At 41.1% G+C, this 20622-nt stretch overlaps 1 protein-coding gene across 1 annotated transcript in view; it reads left to right on the top strand.

Annotated features, from left to right (window-relative positions):
* Atf6 (activating transcription factor 6) overlaps window positions 1-20622 on the top strand; it is a 148894-nt gene that overhangs the window by 75420 nt on the left and 52852 nt on the right. Inside the window, exons 13-16 of the mRNA XM_051148349.1 lie at window positions 852-965; window positions 1791-1890; window positions 7912-7979; window positions 8720-8834. Of these exons, the coding sequence (XP_051004306.1) occupies window positions 852-965; window positions 1791-1890; window positions 7912-7979; window positions 8720-8834 (397 nt within the window). The remainder of the gene's footprint in view (window positions 1-851; window positions 966-1790; window positions 1891-7911; window positions 7980-8719; window positions 8835-20622) is intronic.

The following is a 20622-nucleotide window of genomic DNA, read 5'->3' as shown; positions in this document are numbered from 1 at the left end:
CGTGACTCTTACCATTTTTAATTTTGTGTGTTCATTCTTTTTATTTTATTTTATAAATTATATATCTAATTTATAAATTTATAAATTATAAACCTAATTTATAAATTCAGAACATCTTATATTTAAAAATGTGAACCAATCTAAGGTTTTTTAGTGAGATAGATTTAAATAGTACACTGAAGGAAATAAGCAATAATAATGGGCCCAGTTCAGATTCTAAGTTTCAGCTCAGGTTTGTTTCTTATTATTACTGTAATATGAATTCATATGACGCAAAGTACTATGATAGGTAAAAGCAGACTTTTTAAGTTAGTGGAGTAGCTAGTTGTTATCATTTAGCATTTTATTAGTGACTCAGGGTCATCTACAATTCTAATTTTTATTCAGTTTTTCAACTTTTCACTTTCTCCTGTCAAAGATTTTATGTCTTACTCTAGCCTCACTTCACAGCACCTTGCTTTAGGGAGACCGTTTAGTTTTGTTACCACAGTGGCAAATGACCACACACCTTTAGGCCTTGTCATACAGTAATGCTTTTTCCTGTCATTCCTCGCATTACTGCGTCACCTTCTCTACTCCAGCAACATTAGGCTTCACTGAATTCATCCAAGACACAGACTGTGTGCTGCCCAGTAAATAGTAGCTCAGGAAATGCGATTTACTCAGCCATCTCTTAGAAACTCAGAAAATGACAGTTCTGTCACATGGTTTATACTTTAGTCTTTCCATTATGTTCATTTCTATCTTGCAACATGTTCAATCTGGTATATTTGTTTTAATGAAAAATCAATGCTTGTAAACTTTATAACATTTACAATGAAGGAAACAATTTTTCTTTATGTCTGTTTCAGATATGATCATTCTGTTTCCAACGACAAAGCCTTAATGGTGCTAAGTGACGAACCACTACTCTATATTCCTCCACCTCCATGTCAGCCCCTGATCAATACAACCGAGTCTCTCAGGTGAGGAGAGTGGACTGTTGCAGAAACACCCACGTGGCCTCGCATGGCGAGCTGCAGAACTTAGAAACGCATTTCTTCAGATTTACTAAGAGGCCTAGAGACTCTGAGTTTTTGTTGGATAACCAGAAGCCTGTCAGCTGTCCAGCTAGAGGTGGTTGTGGGTCCATTTAATGTGATGATTGCCTGTTTAGGTGTGTCTTATGTGAAAAGTAAAGGATGAAGTGAATATTAAAATTCAGATAAGGCTAGACTCATGGACATGTTATTCTCAGCAGACAGCATTCCCCCCCCCCCCCCCATTAGGAAGGCCATATTTATTTGACTGTGTTGTTCTGGACAAACTTCTCCTTACTTCTTTGAATTTTGAACTCATGATTGAGGAGGTTGCCTTATAACAATGCATGTCTTATTAAGAACAATATTAAGGGGCTGGAGAGATAGTTCAATGTTTAAGAGCATTGGCTACTCTAACAGAGGACCCAGGTTCAATTCCCAGCACACACATGGCAGCTCACAGCTGTCTGTAAATTGAGTTTCAAGGAATATGATATCCTCTTCTAGCCTCTATGGGCTCTGCATGGACATGGGATAAATATATATGCAGGTAGAATACCCATGCACATAAAATAAAAATAAATAAAAGTATTTTAAAAAACAATATTAAATGTTTTAGGTTTGTTTTTTTTTTCCAATCAAAAAAGCATTGTTGAGTAGTCTGTTATGCTGGGCCCCTTTTTGGGTCCTACAGAATGGTTAAATTAATTTCCAGCTAAAGAGTAAGACAGTTAACCTGTAGTAAACATACTCGATTCATCTGTTTTATAGGTTGAACCATGAACTTCGTGGCTGGGTTCATAGACATGAAGTGGAAAGGACCAAATCAAGAAGAATGACAAATAACCAACAGAAAACCCGTATTCTTCAGGTTTGTTTCTGCTTGTGTTTGAAGAAATGACAGGACAGTTGCTGGGACTCTTTTCCCAGAGGAGTTGCTTCCTTCCCTGGGAGATTTGGGAGCTTCAGCCTTATTTACTTCTCACTGTGGCTGCCTCTGAGGCAGCAGCCGTCGCCACCCAGCTCCTCTCCAGCCTTTGTGCTGCTAGTTCAAGTCTCACAGCCGCAGTCTCTTACTCAGGCACGGCGCTGCTTCCTGCACGCTCTGCCTCTCTGTCTCTCTCCTTCTTCCTTCCCTCCTCTCCTCTCTCCCACATCCCACAGTAGATAATAATGTTTCTCTCCCCTTTTAAGAGCTTTTCAAAGAGGATGTTGAAAACATGTGAAGCATATGCCATGAGGCACTTTTGAACTTAGACATGTTCCACTGCAGGTCAGCGATGCTGCTGACTGAGGACTTTTCCGTTCTGCTTCTTTGTTGGCCATAAAGTGATGTTTTAGTCACGAGGTCAATCATCAGATGCCTGTTATCACTCCTACAGCACGTAGCCTATCAGCCGACTCATAAGTTTCTTAATAAAAATTGCATATGGGGGTGCTGATGAGCGAGGGCCTGCTCCAGACACAGAGAGCACAGCAGCACAGTAATGTGTGTGCTGTGCAACCTCATTCAGTTCCGCTCTAGCGGGAGAGCTAGGGATTCCACCCCCCCCCCCCCCGCCCGCTCCTCTCTCTCTCAAATTGAGAGATAAGTTCTCTGTGGAAAAATCTAGGTAGGAGATTAGAATTTAAACACAGAAATTAGTAGTTACTTTAGATTAAATCATTTGAGAAGGCTTTTCTGAAGAAATTCTGCCTTGGTAAGGTACTGTACCAATGTAGTTAACTCTGCCTGTTAGAGCAGCCTAAGGGTCTTTGTACTTGGATGAGACAGAACTCATTTATTACATGAATTCTTCATAGCTCTAGAATTTAGGGGGAAATCCAATGAAATGGCTTCCAGACAAGGAAATGGCAAATGCAAAGAGCCTCCGGAGGGAACAGTTTGCACATTTGCAGAACCTTGAGGAGTTGAGTAAAGCTGGCAGGACCGCAGCGACCGAGAGGACAGTGCTAGCAGGTCAGATCTGATAGGCTGCAGCGGTGAGATCTCAGTGAACTTATAGGCTCTGGCATGACCTTTGACTCCATCCTAGGCGTGCAGGACACCACCAGGGGGTCTGGTCAGGGGAGTGGTTTGATCTGATTTATAGTTTTGAAAGATCATTTTGGCTAGGAGTGGTAGAACTCATTAGTGCACTAGAGAGACACATGCAGGATTGTGAGTTCAAGGCCAGCCTGAGATGTATAGTGAGACCTTGTCTAATAAAACAAAAACGGTCATTCTAGCTGCCACACAAAGTAGACTGGTGGGGACTGAGTCGAAGCGGCTAGGTTAGATCCTGTCAGTGGTCTAGATGAGAGCCTTTGGGTCTGTTCTCTTATGGTTAACATGAAGGTGTAGGGAAGAATGGAGCTCCAGCTATATTTGAAAATTATTGTAATAAAATAAAAAGGAATTGGTGATAATTTCTGTGTCGTAAGTGCTGGATTAATACCTGATGCCACTTACTAGGACAAAGCCAGAGGAAGGAGTTAGGAGTCAGGAGCTTTAGATATGGATTTTATATGTTCAGTTGAAGAAGTCCAGTAGACAACCATGTATCCAAGGTGGAGTTTAAGAGAGAGGTTAAGGCTAAGTGTTTGATTTTTGGATGCTACTTCCCAGCGTAAAACTAAAAAGGAGAGAAAACAGTGACAGACTAGGGCTGGGCATTGCCATGTGTGAACTATAAAAAACGAGCACCCGAAGGTGGCTGGCCAGTAAGATCTCCAGAGGGTGGTAAAGGTGGTGCTGCTCCAGCCAAGCCAAAAGGTTGTGAAACAATGACAATGATTACTAGTAAAATTTACCATTCGAGCTCATTGGTGACCCTGAAGGTTGTTTTATTGTGGTTGTAATAACAAAAGCCCAGTGAAGTGAATTTGGAAAAGTAACATGGAATAAGTGGAAATAACTGTTGCAGAAAAATCTCCATAGATGGGGGATAGAGAATAAGAATCAAGAAGGAGGTTTTATTTTTGGATGGAAACTTTTCACCTCATTTACACGTTTGGTTTTGGTGCTAACAGGTGAGCATGGTGATGCTCACATGGCAACACTTGCCTAAATCCGAGCTCTTGGAGGGCAGGAGAAAGAGGCTGGCAGGTCTCTGTGAGTTTGAGGCCAGCCTAGTCTACACGAGTTCCAAGCCAGCCAGGGCAACATAGTGAAAGGGAAAGGGGGTTGAGGGAGAGAGAAAGGGCCATCTCAACTGGGCATGGTTGCATGGTGGGCATGTGGGCATGGTGGGCATGGTGGGCATGATGGGCATGATGGCATGGTGGGCATGGTGGCAATGGCTTGTGTCTGTAATCCCAGAACCCAGGAAGCTGGGATGAGAGCCTTGCCATGAATTTGAGGCCATCCTGGACTACATAGGAAGTCCCAGGCCAGTTTGGGCTGCAGAGCTTAGAGTAAGACTCTGCCTGGGGTGAGGGTAGGAGGTAGAGAAGGAGGTGGGGAGTGGGGGAGGGAGAGAGAGAGTGAGGGGGAAAGGGGAAGAGAGAGAGAGAGAGAGAGAGAGAGAGAGAGAGAGAGAATATGCTTAATTGTTTATTTGGAAACAGCATATAATATATTCAAAAGCATATTAAAAGGATATCAATAAGCATAGGCTTTAACTATGTGCGACTGGCTTTATCCATAAGATGGTTAGAATTTGCACAGTTGAGCTTATGTTCTGACTTCTGAGGGTGTGTCTAATTATCCAGAATGCGCTTTTCTAGGCCTCTCCAGCCCCTTCTCTGCCTACTGTGGCAGCTTTAGTGGTTGTCAGTACTCTTCGGGGCAGGTCCAGCCCGTGCTGTGGGAACCTCACAGTCCCTAAGCTGCTTCCTGGGCCCAGCACTGCAGAACATACTGATCTGCTAAGTTGTGCATATCAGCTGCCTCCACAGCCAGAGGGAAAGGAGACTGTCTGGCTTCTGTGTCCATTTTGAAGCAAGTTTATCTTACTGGCCGAGTCTAAATGATCGCAACCTCAGTGATAGAAGGTTCAGATAACGTGCTTTTGGGGCTTCCATCTCTTGCTGTGTGTACAGGGAAGAGCACAGAGGCAGGAGCAGGCCACCAGTGGATGGTCTCACAAAGCTAAGTTGTGAAAATTAGATGAGAATTCTTGGCCTACATGGAGGGTTTTACCGAGTGTGTGTGTGTGTGTGTGTGTGTGTGTGTGTGTGTGTAAGTTGTCATGCTGTTCTTTCCAATTTTTTATAACCGTGGAAGGGTTATCCTTGAATCCTGAAGGAATTCTAAGGGAAGTAATGTTGTTCTAAGTTTAGGGCCCATTCATTTTCAGATCTGCAGTTTAGACTGCAGCCCCGTTCTCTGCTCTTCTGGGTACGTGTCCTATTGCATGCACAGATAATACTCAGAAGCCTTGGAATCTTAGCTGTTACCGAGAAAGGAATGACATGGGAACATCTGTGTTTGTCTGAGTAAAGGAAGTTCCGGGCTAGCCAGGAGGAGAGCATCATCTTGGTTCTGCTGCTGTTAGTCGTCAAGCATGCCAGAATTTGTCCTAGACTCTTTCTCTGTGTTGGAAGCCTGCACCTGTGCTCAAAGTCCCCACCCCCATTTCAGTTTTCTTTCCTCTTATTTCTTTTAGATACAAAAAAAAGACATCAGTCTTATAAAATATTCTGTAAGTTTGGTAAACTGACATTTCTTTGAAATTCTTATCCTTTATTAAAGTGTTATATCTTTGATTTGACTTGTTTTTCCATAGTCTTTCCCTCCTCGTCAGACTAGACTAGAGCTGTTGGGGAAGATGAAAGACAAGGGAAAATGCCTTCTAACATGACGGCAAGGTGAGGGGACTTTAGGTGGAAGGACCAGTTTCAGTAGACCAAAAAATGAGAAATTCTAGATAAACTAGGGGAGGTGGCACACACCTGTAATCCCAGCACTCGGAAAGGCAGAGGCAGGCGGATCTCTGTGATTTTGAGGCCAGCCTGGTCTACAGAGTGAGTCCAGAAAAGCCAAGGCTACACAGAGTACACAAGGCTACACCCTTTTCAAAAACGAAAAACAAACAAACAACAACAGAAAGAAAGAAAGAAAGAAAGAGAAAGAAAGAAGGAAAGAAAGAGAGAATCTAGATCGGCATGGGTGGTGCACTTCTACAGTTCTGGTGCTCAGGAGGCCTAGAAAGGAGAATCGTTTGTTTGAGGCATCCTGGGCCATATATATAAGACCTTGTAAAGGGGGAGAAATTCCAAAGCTTTTTAGACTAAGAAAATTATGCCAAATGTAAACCAAGATTAGCAGGGAGGAAAAACAACAGCATGGATAAATATCCTAGTAACAGACCATAAAAAAATAAAGGCTCTCTCTCTCTCTCTCTCTCTCTCTCTCTCTCTCTCTCTCACACACACACACACACACACACACACACACAGACACACACACTCACACACACACACACCCCTCCCTCTAGGTAGTTTCTATTTTTAAAGCAAGAATAAAAACAGCTATGGAACTTATAGCTTATCAGAATACAAGGGGAGGGTCAAGAGGAATTATACAGCTAAGTTGCTTGTTTGTTTGAGGCAGTGTCTTACCAGGTAGTCCTGGCTGGCCTGGAACTCACTCTGTAGACCAGGCTGGCCTTGAGCTCAACAGAGATCCATTTGCCTCTGCCTTCTGAGTGCTGGGATTAAAGTTAAGTTTTTATACTGTTCAAATATTATTCCAAGGTAAGCTGTGATAATGAACATGGATAGTAGTGGACCCTGTATATATTACTTTCTCTATACATACATAGCTATGTAAAGGTCAATTTGTAAGTTAAGCACAGCAAGAGACTATGAACAATAATTTATAACAATATACTGTAATAAAACCTCTAGCATCATTACTTTTGAGGTTGAGGCTCAAATAGATTATCTTTACACAAGTACTGCTACAGCATGGCAGTTGATCTGAGGACTGAGATGCCTACTAAGTGACTAACATATATGCATGGATGTATATGCTAATCACCAACAGTGATCAAATAAGGCTCTTGTTGTAGAACCAGAAATTAGAAACCGCGTAGTCATCTTTGCACATTGGTTCCATTTACCAAATAAACTTATTTTCTTTTTTTTCCCTTAAGCATTTTGTATTTGATTCTGTTAGAATTTATCAAATTTTATCATTTTAAAGAACTTAAAAAAAAAAAAAAAAAGAACTTTTTTCTCCCAATTATACCCTTAGCCCCTTAAGGGAAATCAGTTATTTAAGTTTGAAACCTTACTTTATATAAAGACGGACATATAAACATGACAGTTAATACACTCTAGGAGATATATGATTAAGCTCTTGCTGACGTATCAAAAACACTTATTGTTGTAAAGTAACAATAAGGTCATTTTGTAACGTAATAGTAAAGTATACCCTTGAATTCTGATTCCCTTACAAAATTCTTCTAAAGATTAGCTAACAAAACTCTCAGGAAGTATAAGAGGACAGAGAGCAGAGGAAGTGACTTGTGAAATAGAGGTTTCTGGTGTCGCATGTGTTGGCCACCGACAGTTCCGTATTAACTGTCCTCTGACTAAAAGGTTAGAGCCTTTCATGGGATGCAGCCAGTAGGGGTGTAAGTTGTGAAGAATTTGTGTGTAACTTGGTGCATAGTGGAAGCTTTGTTTCATCTTGAGCTTTCCCATTTCTTAGGCATTTGTCTGTGACATAATGATTTTTGACAAATATAAGTTGTTACAGGTCCAGTAATACTTACACAGCTTGGTCATAAAACTTGCACTCGACTAACCTTCTGCATTCTTTCTGTAAACTTGGTGGGCAGTGCCTCAAACGTTTTCATAAGACTTCCTAAGATAGATTTTACAGCGTGACCCAGAGGAGCCTAAATAACAATCACTATGGGAAGTGTCGGCGTTGTTTCCTAAACCTCTCTCTTTCTCCCAGGGTGCTCTGGAACAGGGCTCCAGCTCCCAGCTGATGGCCGTCCAGTACACAGAAACCACCAGCATCAGGTAAGAGGATGTCGAGGCTCTCAGCCAAAGAGCTTCAGATCTGGCTTTTTTTATGTCGATTCTGGGGATTGAGTGCAAGTCATTAGGCTTTTGTGGCAGGCGGTCTCACCTGCTGAACCATCTCCTCATCCTGGCTGGATCCTTTATGTACATCTTACCTTTAAATTATATAATAATTCAAAGTGTACTTTATATATGAAAAGGCTAGGAAGTCAAGGGTTTTGTTTTGTTTTTAATAATTTTCAAAGTCATGAATTAAGTGGTAGAAGTAGACTTCAGACCCTGTCTCTTTGGCTTAGAAATCTCTTGTTACTACATAGTACTACAGATTTTGAGGTTCCAAAGAGAGTACAGTTTCTAGCATTTCAAATGTCATCATCAAGGCGAGTGTAACATAAAAGGAGAGCAGTGTTGGAGATGATGCCTTCATGATTAAGAGCTAGCTGTAATGGGGCAACAGTCAGAGCCTTTCCTGACTGGCCCTGTGAACCAAACAGGTTAATGCACCCAAAACAAGAATAGCAATAAAAATGTGTCATTTGCCTGAGGCAAATATAGGGAAACATCACATGGTACCCTATAAGATATGCTAATTAAAAATATCAAAAAGTAAAAAATTGTTAAAATGCTACTACTTTGGCTGAAAGAGATTCTTAAGTTCAGATGTGGCCTTAGAATGGAAGGAATTGGAAGACTCGGTGTGTTTGAATATTAACGATATTTTCCATCTTCTCTGTTAGCAGGAATTCTGGGAATGAGCTGCAAGTGTACTATGCTTCACCTGGGAGTTACCAAGGCTTCTTTGAAGCCATCCGCAGGAGGGGAGACACATTTTATGTCGTATCATTTCGAAGGGTAAGTTCATTTTGAAAGAGTAAATGAACACTTTTGAGCACTTGCTGTGTACAAGACCTCAGACTGAGTCTTGTAGAAGGTTCAGAGGTGGACAGGAGGCAGTGACGCAAGGGCAGCGGTGTGAGTACTGGGATGCAGGCCTCAGCTGGAGCTGGGCAGCAGGCCTGATTCAGGCTACATATTGTGCATTTAGAAAACATCCTATAGCTGTACTGTTTGTTTCTAACCAAAGGGCAAGTAAAACAGGAAATAACGACGTGTTTTAAGCCAGTGCCTATTTGGTAATTAAGGAACAGATTGCTGTGATGTAGGCTTAAGATTAATCATGAGCTGATAATTGTGGAGTGTTTATATCTATGTTCCCAAGTTTCTTTGTTCATTTTTGATTTCTTTAAACATTTATACTTGTTGGTGAAGAATGTGTTAAAAAGTCAGTCAGGTTATACAAGCAAAAGTATTTATACTAGCATTTTTGAATGTTAAAAATGTTCGGCCACATGAGAAAGGCATTTCAGCCCATCTGCTTTTCCTATAAAATGACAATATTCTCTTCATAGAGTTTCCATCTGAGTTCTGTAGAGTGCTCTGCACTAACCACAAAAACAGAAGTGATTGAATTCCTCCATGATTTGCATCCTTAGCCATTTCTTTCTTTCTTAAATTGTTTTTATTTTGTTCTAAATTACACGTATACATCAGTGTGTGCACGTGAGCGCTGTGTTAGTTACCGTCAGTTACTGTGCTAGTCACTCTTACTGTGATAAACCGAGGCGACTTCTGGAAGATGTAGTTTATTTGGGCTATGGTCCAGAGGGTAAGAGTTGATGGTGACGGCGTGAAAACAGCAAGCAGTCGGCATGGTGGCTGCAGCAGGAAGCTGAAGGCTCACAGCTTAAATCACAAGCACAAAGTGGAAGGAGGGAGGGACGGGGACGGACGGGGGGAGACACACACACACACACACACACACACACACACGAAATGACATGAGTCTCTAAACTCCCAAAGCTCACCTTTAGTGACACACTTCTTTCAACAAGGCCATGCCTTCTAAGCATCTCCAAACAATGACACCAACTGGGGACCAAGCATTCAAATGCTTGAGGCTGTGGGGGACATCTCATTCAAACCCTGACAAGTGCATTGCCCACAAAGATCAGAAGAGGGTGTCAGTCCCTTGGAGCTGGAGTTATAGCCAGTTATCAGCTGCCTGATGTGAGTGTTGGGAACTGAACTCATGTCCTCTGCAAGAGCGATACATGATTCTAACCACTGAGCCATCTCTCTAGCGGCCCACGTCATTTAATTTTAAGGAGAAGACTGTAGGTGGTGTATGGTTAAAAACAGGCATTTACTAACAGTAGAATGGCGTTCTCAGCTGCTGTTGCCACTCACTGTCACAGAAATCGTCGGTTCACAGTAGTGCTCTTCTAAGTTAGACATTTTAGTGGCTCAGGGTTTTGAGACTACTTTAGCCGTGGCATCTGGTGATCACAGCCTGTTCACAAAATTCCTATGCTTACCTTATTTTTCCAAACAATTAATATATTTCTTTACCAACCTCATAGTACCTTTTGAGTGGCAATGGGTCAGCTGAGAACAGAGTTTCATAGAGGCCTCAACTGTCTTGGCTCAACAGAACTAAGGAATTGTTGTTCTATTGATACAATTGTGTTTGAGGTTAAAGGAAAAGTAGACCTGTTTTGTTTGTTTGTTTGTTTGTTTGTGGGGTTTTTGTTTGTTTGTTTGAGACAGGGTTTCTTTATGTAGCCTTGGCTGTCCTGGACTCCCTATGTAGACCAGGCTGGCCTCGAACTCATAAAGATCCGCCTGCCTCTGCCTCCCGGATGCTGGGATTAAAGGTGTGAGCCACCACGCCCTGCTAAAAGTAGACCTTTTAAAGTGGACCTTGCACTCTGTAAGGACCTGACGAGTGCTGCAATGGATGTGTTACTGAACTTACTACAGAAAGATATTTTTAATAGTTAGATAGTTTTTGTAAAATGTAAAATTAGTTCAGGATGTTCTTTCATTTGATTAAAACAGTGTAACATATAGTAAAGGCAGCAGCTGTCAAGCCATGTGTTGAAATAATTGTTAATGATGTTTTTCTAGGGACAAGAACAAGTTACACACACACACACACACACACACACACACACACACACACTCAAGTAGAGAAAGAGAGAGGCTATATTAATATTAAAGGAGACCAGTTTTTTTAAATAAAGAGATTGAATTGTGCTTTTGTTTTTGTTTTTGTTTTTTTTTTTTTGTTTGTTTGTTTTTTGAGACAGGGTTTCTTTGTGTAGCCTTGGACGTCCTGGACTTGCTTTGTAGACCAGGCTGGCCTCGAACTCACAGCGATCCGCCTGCCTCTGCCTCCCAAGTGCTGGGATTAAAGGCACGCGCCACCGAGCCTGGCTCTGAATTGTGCTTTTTAGAAACAAAAAATAATTCTATTTCCCCCCACATGTATATAAAGCTCTTTCTCATTCTTTTCTGTGGAAAGTTCTGTTGTAAAAATGTTGCTTTCTCCTTCCATCCTCTGGTGTTTGGATAGTTCAGCTGAGAGTCTGTCACACATTCTGACTGTATCTTTCATCTCCTAACTATAATTTATCATCTAGCATTTTATATCTAGAAAGAGTAAATACAAATCTGCAACTTTCTTTCTTTCTTTGTCCTCCCACCCCTTTCACGCTTTCTTTCTCTCTTTCTTCTTTCTTGTTTTAACAGTGGGGAAATGGAAGTTTAACTTTATTGCATTGGCTATAAACTGTGTCATGAGACAGGAATCCAGTCCTTAAATACCTGGATTGCTCACTTTTCTCTTGCTAAAATGAAAATGCAAGAAGTGTTGAATTACCTCATGCTTTGCCTTTTCTTCCATATTTTGGTGTGAAATACTTTCCTAAAAATCTCATTGAAAATCGTGTGGCACAAGTAGGAGGAGACGGACTTGGCTCTTGTTGGGTTCTTAATTCCATTGACGGAAAAGATGGCTCTGGACATTCGGGAGCAGGAAACGTGTGACGCTCTAAGTCTCTGCGTAGCCAGAGCCAGATACTTATGAGGCCAGCAGCATAGCCAGTTGTTTCCTCTTACTATTGGGCATTTATTTAACTGAATACCTTAATAGCTAAAGAAGTACATGTGGGTGTGGATTGCCCAGTGTGTACCATTATTTAATAAACCAGCCCCTCGCATACTTTCACCTCCTCATATACCACACTCCTGTACCTGTTAGTGTCTTCACTGTTGAGCTGGTGACATTATTTTCTCTACAACAGACATGTTTTGGGTAACTACTGAGTTCCTGCTGTAGGTGAGCAAGAAAGAAATTCTGACAGGAAAATGTTTTCTGTTGCTTTGACTTTTTTTCTGCATGTTTTTACCTCCAGCACAGTGTGATCTTCTTTCTCTGTTGAGTTCCAGGTATTCATACCTTGTTTTCCTACAAGTCTTTTCCCTTTTTCCTTCCTTTAAATTTATTTTGGTGTGCTTTGGATGGGCAGGGGTGAAGAATAGCTTTTTTTCCAAACTTCCAAGGTGCTATGAATGAACTATACATAAGTAAGGAAAACGTAATTAAGTTTGATGTTTATTTTTCATAATGTGTTTGTATAACAGTTTATTTACGGAGGGTGTGTGGATTAAAGAATATAAGAAAATGAATTCAGGAGCGTGGGCCAGAAGCAGGCACTCAGACAAGTAAAGTTAGGTAGAGTGATGCCAACGGGGAGAAGAAGAAAACCTGCAGAGGGTAAGGAGTGCTGTGACCTTAGTTGTCATTCCAGTGAACTTTGAAATAACCACCCAGAGATGCTTCTTTCAAAGTTGGTTATATCTGGAGAGGTTATAGTGGGCCAGTTTCTCTTCAAGAACAGGTGTTCTGGCTAGAGAAACACTCAGGTAGTAACGTGTTTGCTGCGTAAGCATGAGGGCCTGAGTCCAAGTCCACAGCAGCCGTTTAGAAGCTGGATATAGTTGGCATGCAGACACAGGAGACCTGGCCTTACTGGTCCATAGCCACACACTAGTGAGGTCTGTGTTCAATGAGAGGTCTTGTCTCAAAAAATAAGGTGGAAAGCCATTATGGAAGACACCTCCACCTACCTACATGTACACACACCACACACAGTCAATACCAGTAGCAGGCAGTGAGGGGGGGCGAGAGAAAGAACAGGTCTTCTGTGTGTGTGTGTGTGTGTGTGTGTGTGTGTGTGTGTGTGTGTCTCCATTATTCTCTTTTATTTGATATTTCTTTTTCCAATGAAATAACTGCATAATACTTTGGCATTTCTTTAGTTTATTTTTGCTTTTAATACCTGTTCTTCACATTAAAAGAAACACTTTTGTGTCTTCTCGGCTGTTTCAAATGCATGCGTGCTGTAAGGGGCACCTGAGTTTCAGCTATATGCCTGCCTCAGAGATGTTTTTCCCTCTTCCTCCAGACCGTGCCTTATGTTGAGGTGGGTTTCATGCCTTGATTGTGTGCAAAACATATTTGAGCACATTACTTATATATGGTGTAGGTTGTAAGGATTACCCCAGCAACAGGGACTTCCTTGCAGATGTACAAGAACTGAAGGGGCACAGGAAGCAGCTCAGCATGAGATAGCACCTCGAGTGTAACTGAGATTGTTTGCCATTCCGCCTTCAGCAGCAACACCAGTGATCATGCTGAAGTCAGTTCTACACGTGGCTGAGTCAGATTCCTCAGACATAAAATGGTTATTATCAGACGTGTGTGAAGGACTATTGTGAGGTCTTAGCTTGTGACGCATGGGGCATTTATTTGTAACCAAGAAAATAGGGTTGATTTCAATTCTCTTCTTTTGTAAGCCTGAAGCACCATGCCTGGGGCTGCACTGAGAACCGGAGCTTTAGCTAGATGTGTGCCTCAGAGCTGTTTGCTTGCTTATGCGGCCCTTTCAACCTCCATAAACTCTCACTGCAAACTACTTCTTACGCCAGTTCCTGACTGTTAGATCCACACTGCCTTCCTCTCATCTTTTTATAAATCTTTTTACAATTTCATTATACATAAACTGACGTCTTTAATGTATGCAGACTTTATACTTTACAAAGTTGTTTTCAATATATAATCTCATTAGTTCCTTATATATAATCATATAAGTATTTCTAATCCTATTTTATGGATGACAAAATTGAGGCAGAAGGAGGGTAAATAGGTTTAAGAGACAAAAAGCACTAAGCATTTGAACAAAGGCTGAAGATAGTGACACATATCTATAATCTCATCACTTGGGAAGCTGAGGCAGGCGACCATGAGCTCAAGGCCAACCTTGGCTACTTAATGAGTTTTAGACCAGCCTAGGCTACAAAGTAAAACCTTGCCTCATAACAACCATATCAGGGTGTGGTGGCACATGCCTTTAATCCCAGCACTCAGGAGGTAGGTAGGGGACAGTCTGGTGTACAGTAGTGAGACCCTATCTCATCAAACAAAACAAAACCCTAAAAACAACAGTAAATACACAAGTAAATAAATAAATAAATAAATAAATAAATAAACAAATGTGTGCATTGAGAAGCCCACACTTGGGATTTTTAGCACTCAGAAGGATGAGACATGAACAAATACATTAATGAATTTGCTCTGATTAATGGTGGGGGTTAATAGTTGATAGATCAACTTTTGAGGGTTTTCCTCAGATTAAATTTCAGGGTTTTTGTAATGATGGGAAAAAAATTTCCCAAACAGATATCTTCTCAGAATGACTGCTTTTCACATGGATATGTGAAGAAAATGTAAGGACTTGCAGTCAGCTCCAGCGTGCCTCTTGATGATGGTATTTACTTCATGACTTTGAACAAACCACATGACCCTCTCCAGCTTCCTTATTCATAAAGTGAGAAAGTTAGAGATGATTGGCTTTTCAGCTTAGCTCTAGAAATGTGGTTTTTATTTTTCTACTTTCATGTTTGTATGCATGTAAACACTGTTCCCTTAGAAGGCTGTGTGACATTGCTTTAAATGCTTAGATTAAATGCTTAGTTACTGAAATAATTTAGTCTAGTGGAGTTAATGCATTTTAGAGTTTTAGAAAAAAACAGCAAAATACCAAGCTATTTTATAGATCCATTATAGATGGTTGTGAGCCACCATGTGGTTTTTGGGAATTGAACTCAGAACCTTTGGAAGAGCAGCCAATGCTCTTAACCTCTGAGCCATCTCTCCAGCCCCGTCAACTGTGTTCTTAACCATTTTCCTACATTGTCTTTTTAAAGCTTTTATTTCCATATCTTTAAAAACAATAGATTTGGAGTTTTATTCTACCATTTTCTTTGTTCAAAAGACATTGTACTGCTTTGACTTATTTCCAATGAGAGAAGACCCAGGCAAGCCTTTTTGGAAAATCAAGCCACTTCTTACCATATGTATTTGGAAGGACAAGAGCAAGCAGGAAACACAAGGAGTCATTGTAACACTGGAAAGTACAATGTAGACGAGGAAAAGAGCATCAACTTGGTTATTTTGTTTAAAACTTAGAAGTCAGGGAAGAAGAGTTCGGGAAAGAGGTAGTCAGCAGCGTCAGATGTTACAGGGTCCCTGAGAACGAGAAATGAAAATCCCACTTAGCTTTATGAACAGAAATCACAGGTGACTGGTTACAGTTATGGTAGATTAATCAGAAAGGGATCTACACTAGATATGAGAGGAAATCTGAAGGAAATCCAGTAGAGTGTTTGGTAAATATGACCCTGCGTGGAAGAAATGATAGCCCGGGTGTAGCTGGAGAGCCTGACTGTGCTCGGCATGCCCTTTCCCTACAGAGAGAGGCCACTGTGATTGGCTCCTGTACATGTAACTGTTAGAGCAGTTGTGCTGTGCTTGACAGATGTTCTGAAGGAAATGAAGCAAGTCAACGCAGTCTATTCCTCATCTGTGTTAATGTTTTTATGTTTAAAGCAAAGCACAGAGAAAGCTGAAGAGAGTTTTTGTTTATTTGCAGTAGGAACTACAAAGAAAAGGAGTATATGGAATTAAAACCAGATTAAAAAAATAAAATAATGTTTAAAGTGTTCCTGAGATATCAAAAGTCTTCCAGGTCATGAATGAGATGGTTATTAATACATGAGGAAAAGGTTTTAAAATATAAAAGTTGCCAGGCAGTGGTGGCACATGCCCTTAATCCCAGCACTTGGTAGGTAGAGGCAGCAGATCTCCAAGCTCAAGGCCAGCCTGCTCTACAGAGTGAATTTCAGGACAGCCAGGGCTACACAGAAAAACCCTATCTTGAAAACCAAAAATAAAGTAAACATATATGTGTGTGTGTGTGTGTAGAGAACTGTTTCTAATTAAATTTATATTTAGTCTTTGGGTTTTTCCTCATATAAACGCTAGAAAACTAGCAAAGTAGCTTGTGAAATCATTTTATGTCTCAACAGTTTGGCTTTTTGATGATGTCATAAAATTTAATTATGGGGGAAGCAATTATATTATAGGAAACGTCTATAATTTATGATTAAGGTACGTGTGTCATTTCCATTTCCTCCCTCCACTTGTTCATTTTGGACTCTTAGTTATTTAACTTTTGCCACCTTCAACAAAGTTAAATCTTGACATTTCATTATTTTTTTCCCTAAAAAATCTTAAGTCTAATAATTATGTGATTCAATTCCACACATTGCTACTAATCTACTGTGAAGATACTGTTTGAAGGTCTGTAACATGGACAGCCCACCAGAAGCCAGGAGGATGAGTTATTAGCTATAAACGGAGCCTAGTATCTAACTAAGAAATACTGCACTGTTGGATTCATGTCTGTTGTTTTTGCTATGGTCTAAGTAACTTGAGGACAGGAAAGCCCCTGTGTTAGTCTTCTTTCTATCTCCATGACATAGTACAATGCCATGTGTGTAGCACATATTCAGTAAGGAGTAAATGGACAAACTAATGAGATAGATGTCAAATCCATCAGTTCGATACTATCTTTAATTATTTTTTATCATCACCATAATATGATAGAAAACGTGTGATAGAACACACGTGTCGGGGTTGCACGTATAGGTGTACGGGTGCATACATCTACATGCTCATGAGTGTAGAGGTCAACTGTAGATGTCGTCCCTCATGTGCTGTCCACTGTGTTTTTTTAAACAGGCTCTCTCACTTGGCCTGCAACTCACTGACTAGGCTGAACTGGCTATCCACTGAGCCCAAGATCTTCCTTTCTGCACCCCTACCCGACAGTCTTACCCCACACCTCTACCCCATACCCCTACCCCATACCCCTACCCCACACTCCTACCCCACACCCCTACCCAACCACCTACTCCACACCGCTACTCCACACCCCTAACCCTTGGCTGGCATTATTACCACACACCACAGTGGCTAACTTATTTTTATTGATGAAAAAGGCCCCCCCCCCCCCAATACAACATATTCTGCACATGCTTTTTCCCTTCCCCACCTCTTCCCAGATCCTCCCTGCAGACTCACAGACCCACTGTTCTGGGGCTCAAACTCTGGTCTTAATGCTTACGTAGATGAATCTTTACTGGCTGAGACGTTTGCCCAGCCCCATTGTGAGCAATTTTATCAGGGCCGTCTGCCTCATTGACTGTAGAAGTGAGTCTTTTAAAATAACTGAACTCAGGTCTGAGCTCCATTTTGCTCTTAGACGTTCCAGTAAGATAGTCGTGTTTCATGTTTGATGAAGTCTGGATTGGAGTTGTGCACTTGTTGCCTCGTGAAGTGTTGCGGACTACAGCTCACAAATATCGGACAGCTTTTCTTCTTCTTCTTGATTCCTGTTTTACATGAGCTAATCTTTATACTTACACGTTAAAATGTGTGTCTGTCTGTCTGTCTGCCTATCTGCGGGCACATGCATTCTGTCTGTCTGCCTATCTGCGGGCACATGCATTCTGTCTGTCTGCCTATCTGCGGGCACATGCATTCTGTCTATCTGCCTATCTGCGGGCACATGCATTCTGTCTGTCTGCCTATCTGCGGGCACATGCATTCTGTGGTGCCTGTATGGAGATGAGAGGACTGGGGTTCACGCTCACATCATGGAGCCTTGGCAGCACGCGCCTGTTCTGTCGAGACGTCCTGCTGGCCCTTGTGAAGTACGGCTCAGAGTCTGCTTTCTGCTTGTAGAAATCCAGTATTTTGTGACCTTCAGTGGTGGGTTTTCATCTAGTATATGTCTGTCTTTCTTTCTTTTTTTTTTTTCTTTCTTCATTTTTTTTCCAGACAGGGTTTCTCTTGTAGTCCTGGCTGTCCTGGACTCACTCTGTAGACAAAGCTGACCTTGCACTTACAGAGATCCACCTGCCTCTGCCTCCCAAGTGCTGGGATCAAAGGCGTGCACCACTGCCTGGCTTATCCAGTTTTTTGTTTTGTTTTAAGACGAATTTACAGCAAAGGCAAGTTTAAAAGGTTACACCAGCCTGCCAGTTGTCTTTGGCTTTGGTAAGTTTGTACTGTTTCCTGGAGCTTCATGAAAGGATGTCTTGTGGTTGAACTCCCTCAGCCTCAAGAGTACAGTCTTCAGACTCACCCAGAGAAGTGTTCTTTGCATGTTCTTTGGAGATCTAGCATGCACTACAGAGAAGTGCAGCAGTCGTATAATGAGCAGAAGATACTGCCAAACCAAATGTCTAGACACCGGCTAGACAAACACATACAGGCTAAAAAATGCTTGTAAGGTAAGAGAAACTTAAAATAAGGTCCTTGTAGGAGCTGCCTGCCACTCTCTGGTCTATTGGTGTTTTGTTTTCCTTAATTTAATTTTTTAAAAGTTTCATAATCAAACCTTAAAATGAATGTTTAAAAATCTATATTAATATATTCTCTCTGAACATTGGTTTAAAGAATAGGAAAATAGCAGGGTATAGTGTAATGTACAGCACATGAAGTCTTGTGGGATAATATGAACATTTCCATTCAGCTGTGAATTAGCAATTTTCAGTTTAGTGGAAAAGTAGAATCATTGGCAGGGACTGATGTAGCATTTTTTGGTAGTTAACATGTAACATGAGGTCAGAAAAACTGGGTTTAAACCAGCATTGTGCTTACAAACTGCAGGACTCTAGGCAGATACTGTCCATAGCCCCACGTGGTAAGGAGAGTATCAGCTCCCATGAGCTGTTTGGAAAGAGGTGTCCTTATCTCTATTACAGTAATCACAATAGAGTAACTATTATGGGTGTTAAGAAGTTTAAATAAAATGCTACATCCAGTCCTGGCACAGTTCTGAGCACAGTATGTTCAATACGTTCTTATTTCTCTATGGGGCGGTGGCCTTTGGAGCAGGGATACTGTATGGAGAACTGGCATCCTATTTAAACTGTAAGATATTTTACAGTAGTTGTATTCAAGGTATACTCCATTACATAGCTAGATTTAATAAACAGTTTGGAAATAATTTAGATCTACTCCCTTTCAGGATTTGGAAGAATGGGATGCAGAAACTTAAAAGGAACACCTCTTTCCAAACAGCTCATGGGAGCTGATCCTCTCTCTCCTTACCACGTGGATCCTGGAGACTGACCTCAGATTTTCAGGCTTCCTGGAAAATAGCCAGGCCCACTAAGCCATCTTTCTGGTCAGGGTTAGATTCCTTCTAAGTATTTCTTGTACTGATTCTACTTCAGCATTCATCTTACATGACTTCAGAAATGAGAGAACTGGAGTACAGAAAGCAGAGTGACAGTGGGCGTGTTCTAGCTGCGTCTAGGAATGTTCAGTTGATTACACCATATCCATTTGACTGCACTTAGTGACATCAGCTGATCATGAGAAACTATGTAGTCTTTCACCTGGCGTTTTTATGCTGATATTAGATAGGAGTCATATGACTACTGTGTCATGAGCTCATCCAGATGAGGACACAGGTTATTCAGAAGATTTAAAAAGTTGGTCAGATAACTTGAATTCATATTATCAAGTAGTTCATCTGAAGAATCAGCTTCACTTGTGCCTGAGGCTTTAGGGTGTGCTTTTTAGTTATAAAGTTTATTTTTAACAAAGCATGGGTAAGGGGAGATAGTTCAGGTGGTAAAATGCTTGCTGTTGAAGTCTAAGCTCCTGTGTTTGATCTTTAGACAGTGTAAAGACGCTAAGTGTGGTGATCCCAGAGATTCAGGAACTCACCAGCCGGCCTGCCTGCCTAGCCCAGCTGCTGAGCTGCTGGCCAGGGAGAGACTGTCTTAAAAAGCTAAGTGGATGGCACCTGAGGACTGACGCCGAGGGTGACCTCTGGCCTCTATACACATATGCACACGTGCATGCCTACACAAATGCACACGAAAAACTAACCTTTCATGGTCAACCCACGTTCCTCAATGTGTGTGGTCGCTTGTCACATGCCAGCCACATCATTGTACACTAATTTGATCATTCATATTTACCTTAAAATAACATTTAAAGTTTACTTCAGTTTTATGTGTAGTGTGTCTAGTTTTAAAAAACATTTAACATTTAAAAATTTTGCTTCAGTTTTGTGTGCTGTGTACATAGTTTTAAAATATAAAAAGGGAAAATATTTTTTCACCTACTACAACAGAAATACTAATTTTACCATGGAACAAGCATCTCCAGGAAGTGGAATTGTAGCAGGAAACATCACCCCATTTCTAACCATTGATCAATTTTTTTGTTCATCTTTAAGAGAAAACAAAAATGTAAGAAATATTCAGAGCATAAAAGTTTTTTTTTCTCTCAAAAGATGTATTTCCTCGCATCTTTTGAAGAATTGGTCTTATTTTTCAAACACTTTTATCCAAATTGTAGCTATCTTTTTGA

This window comes from Acomys russatus, chromosome 6, assembly GCF_903995435.1.
Source record: "Acomys russatus chromosome 6, mAcoRus1.1, whole genome shotgun sequence".
In the NCBI taxonomy this organism is placed as follows: Eukaryota; Metazoa; Chordata; class Mammalia; order Rodentia; family Muridae; genus Acomys; species Acomys russatus.
This window is presented reverse-complemented; position numbering and strand designations above follow the sequence as displayed.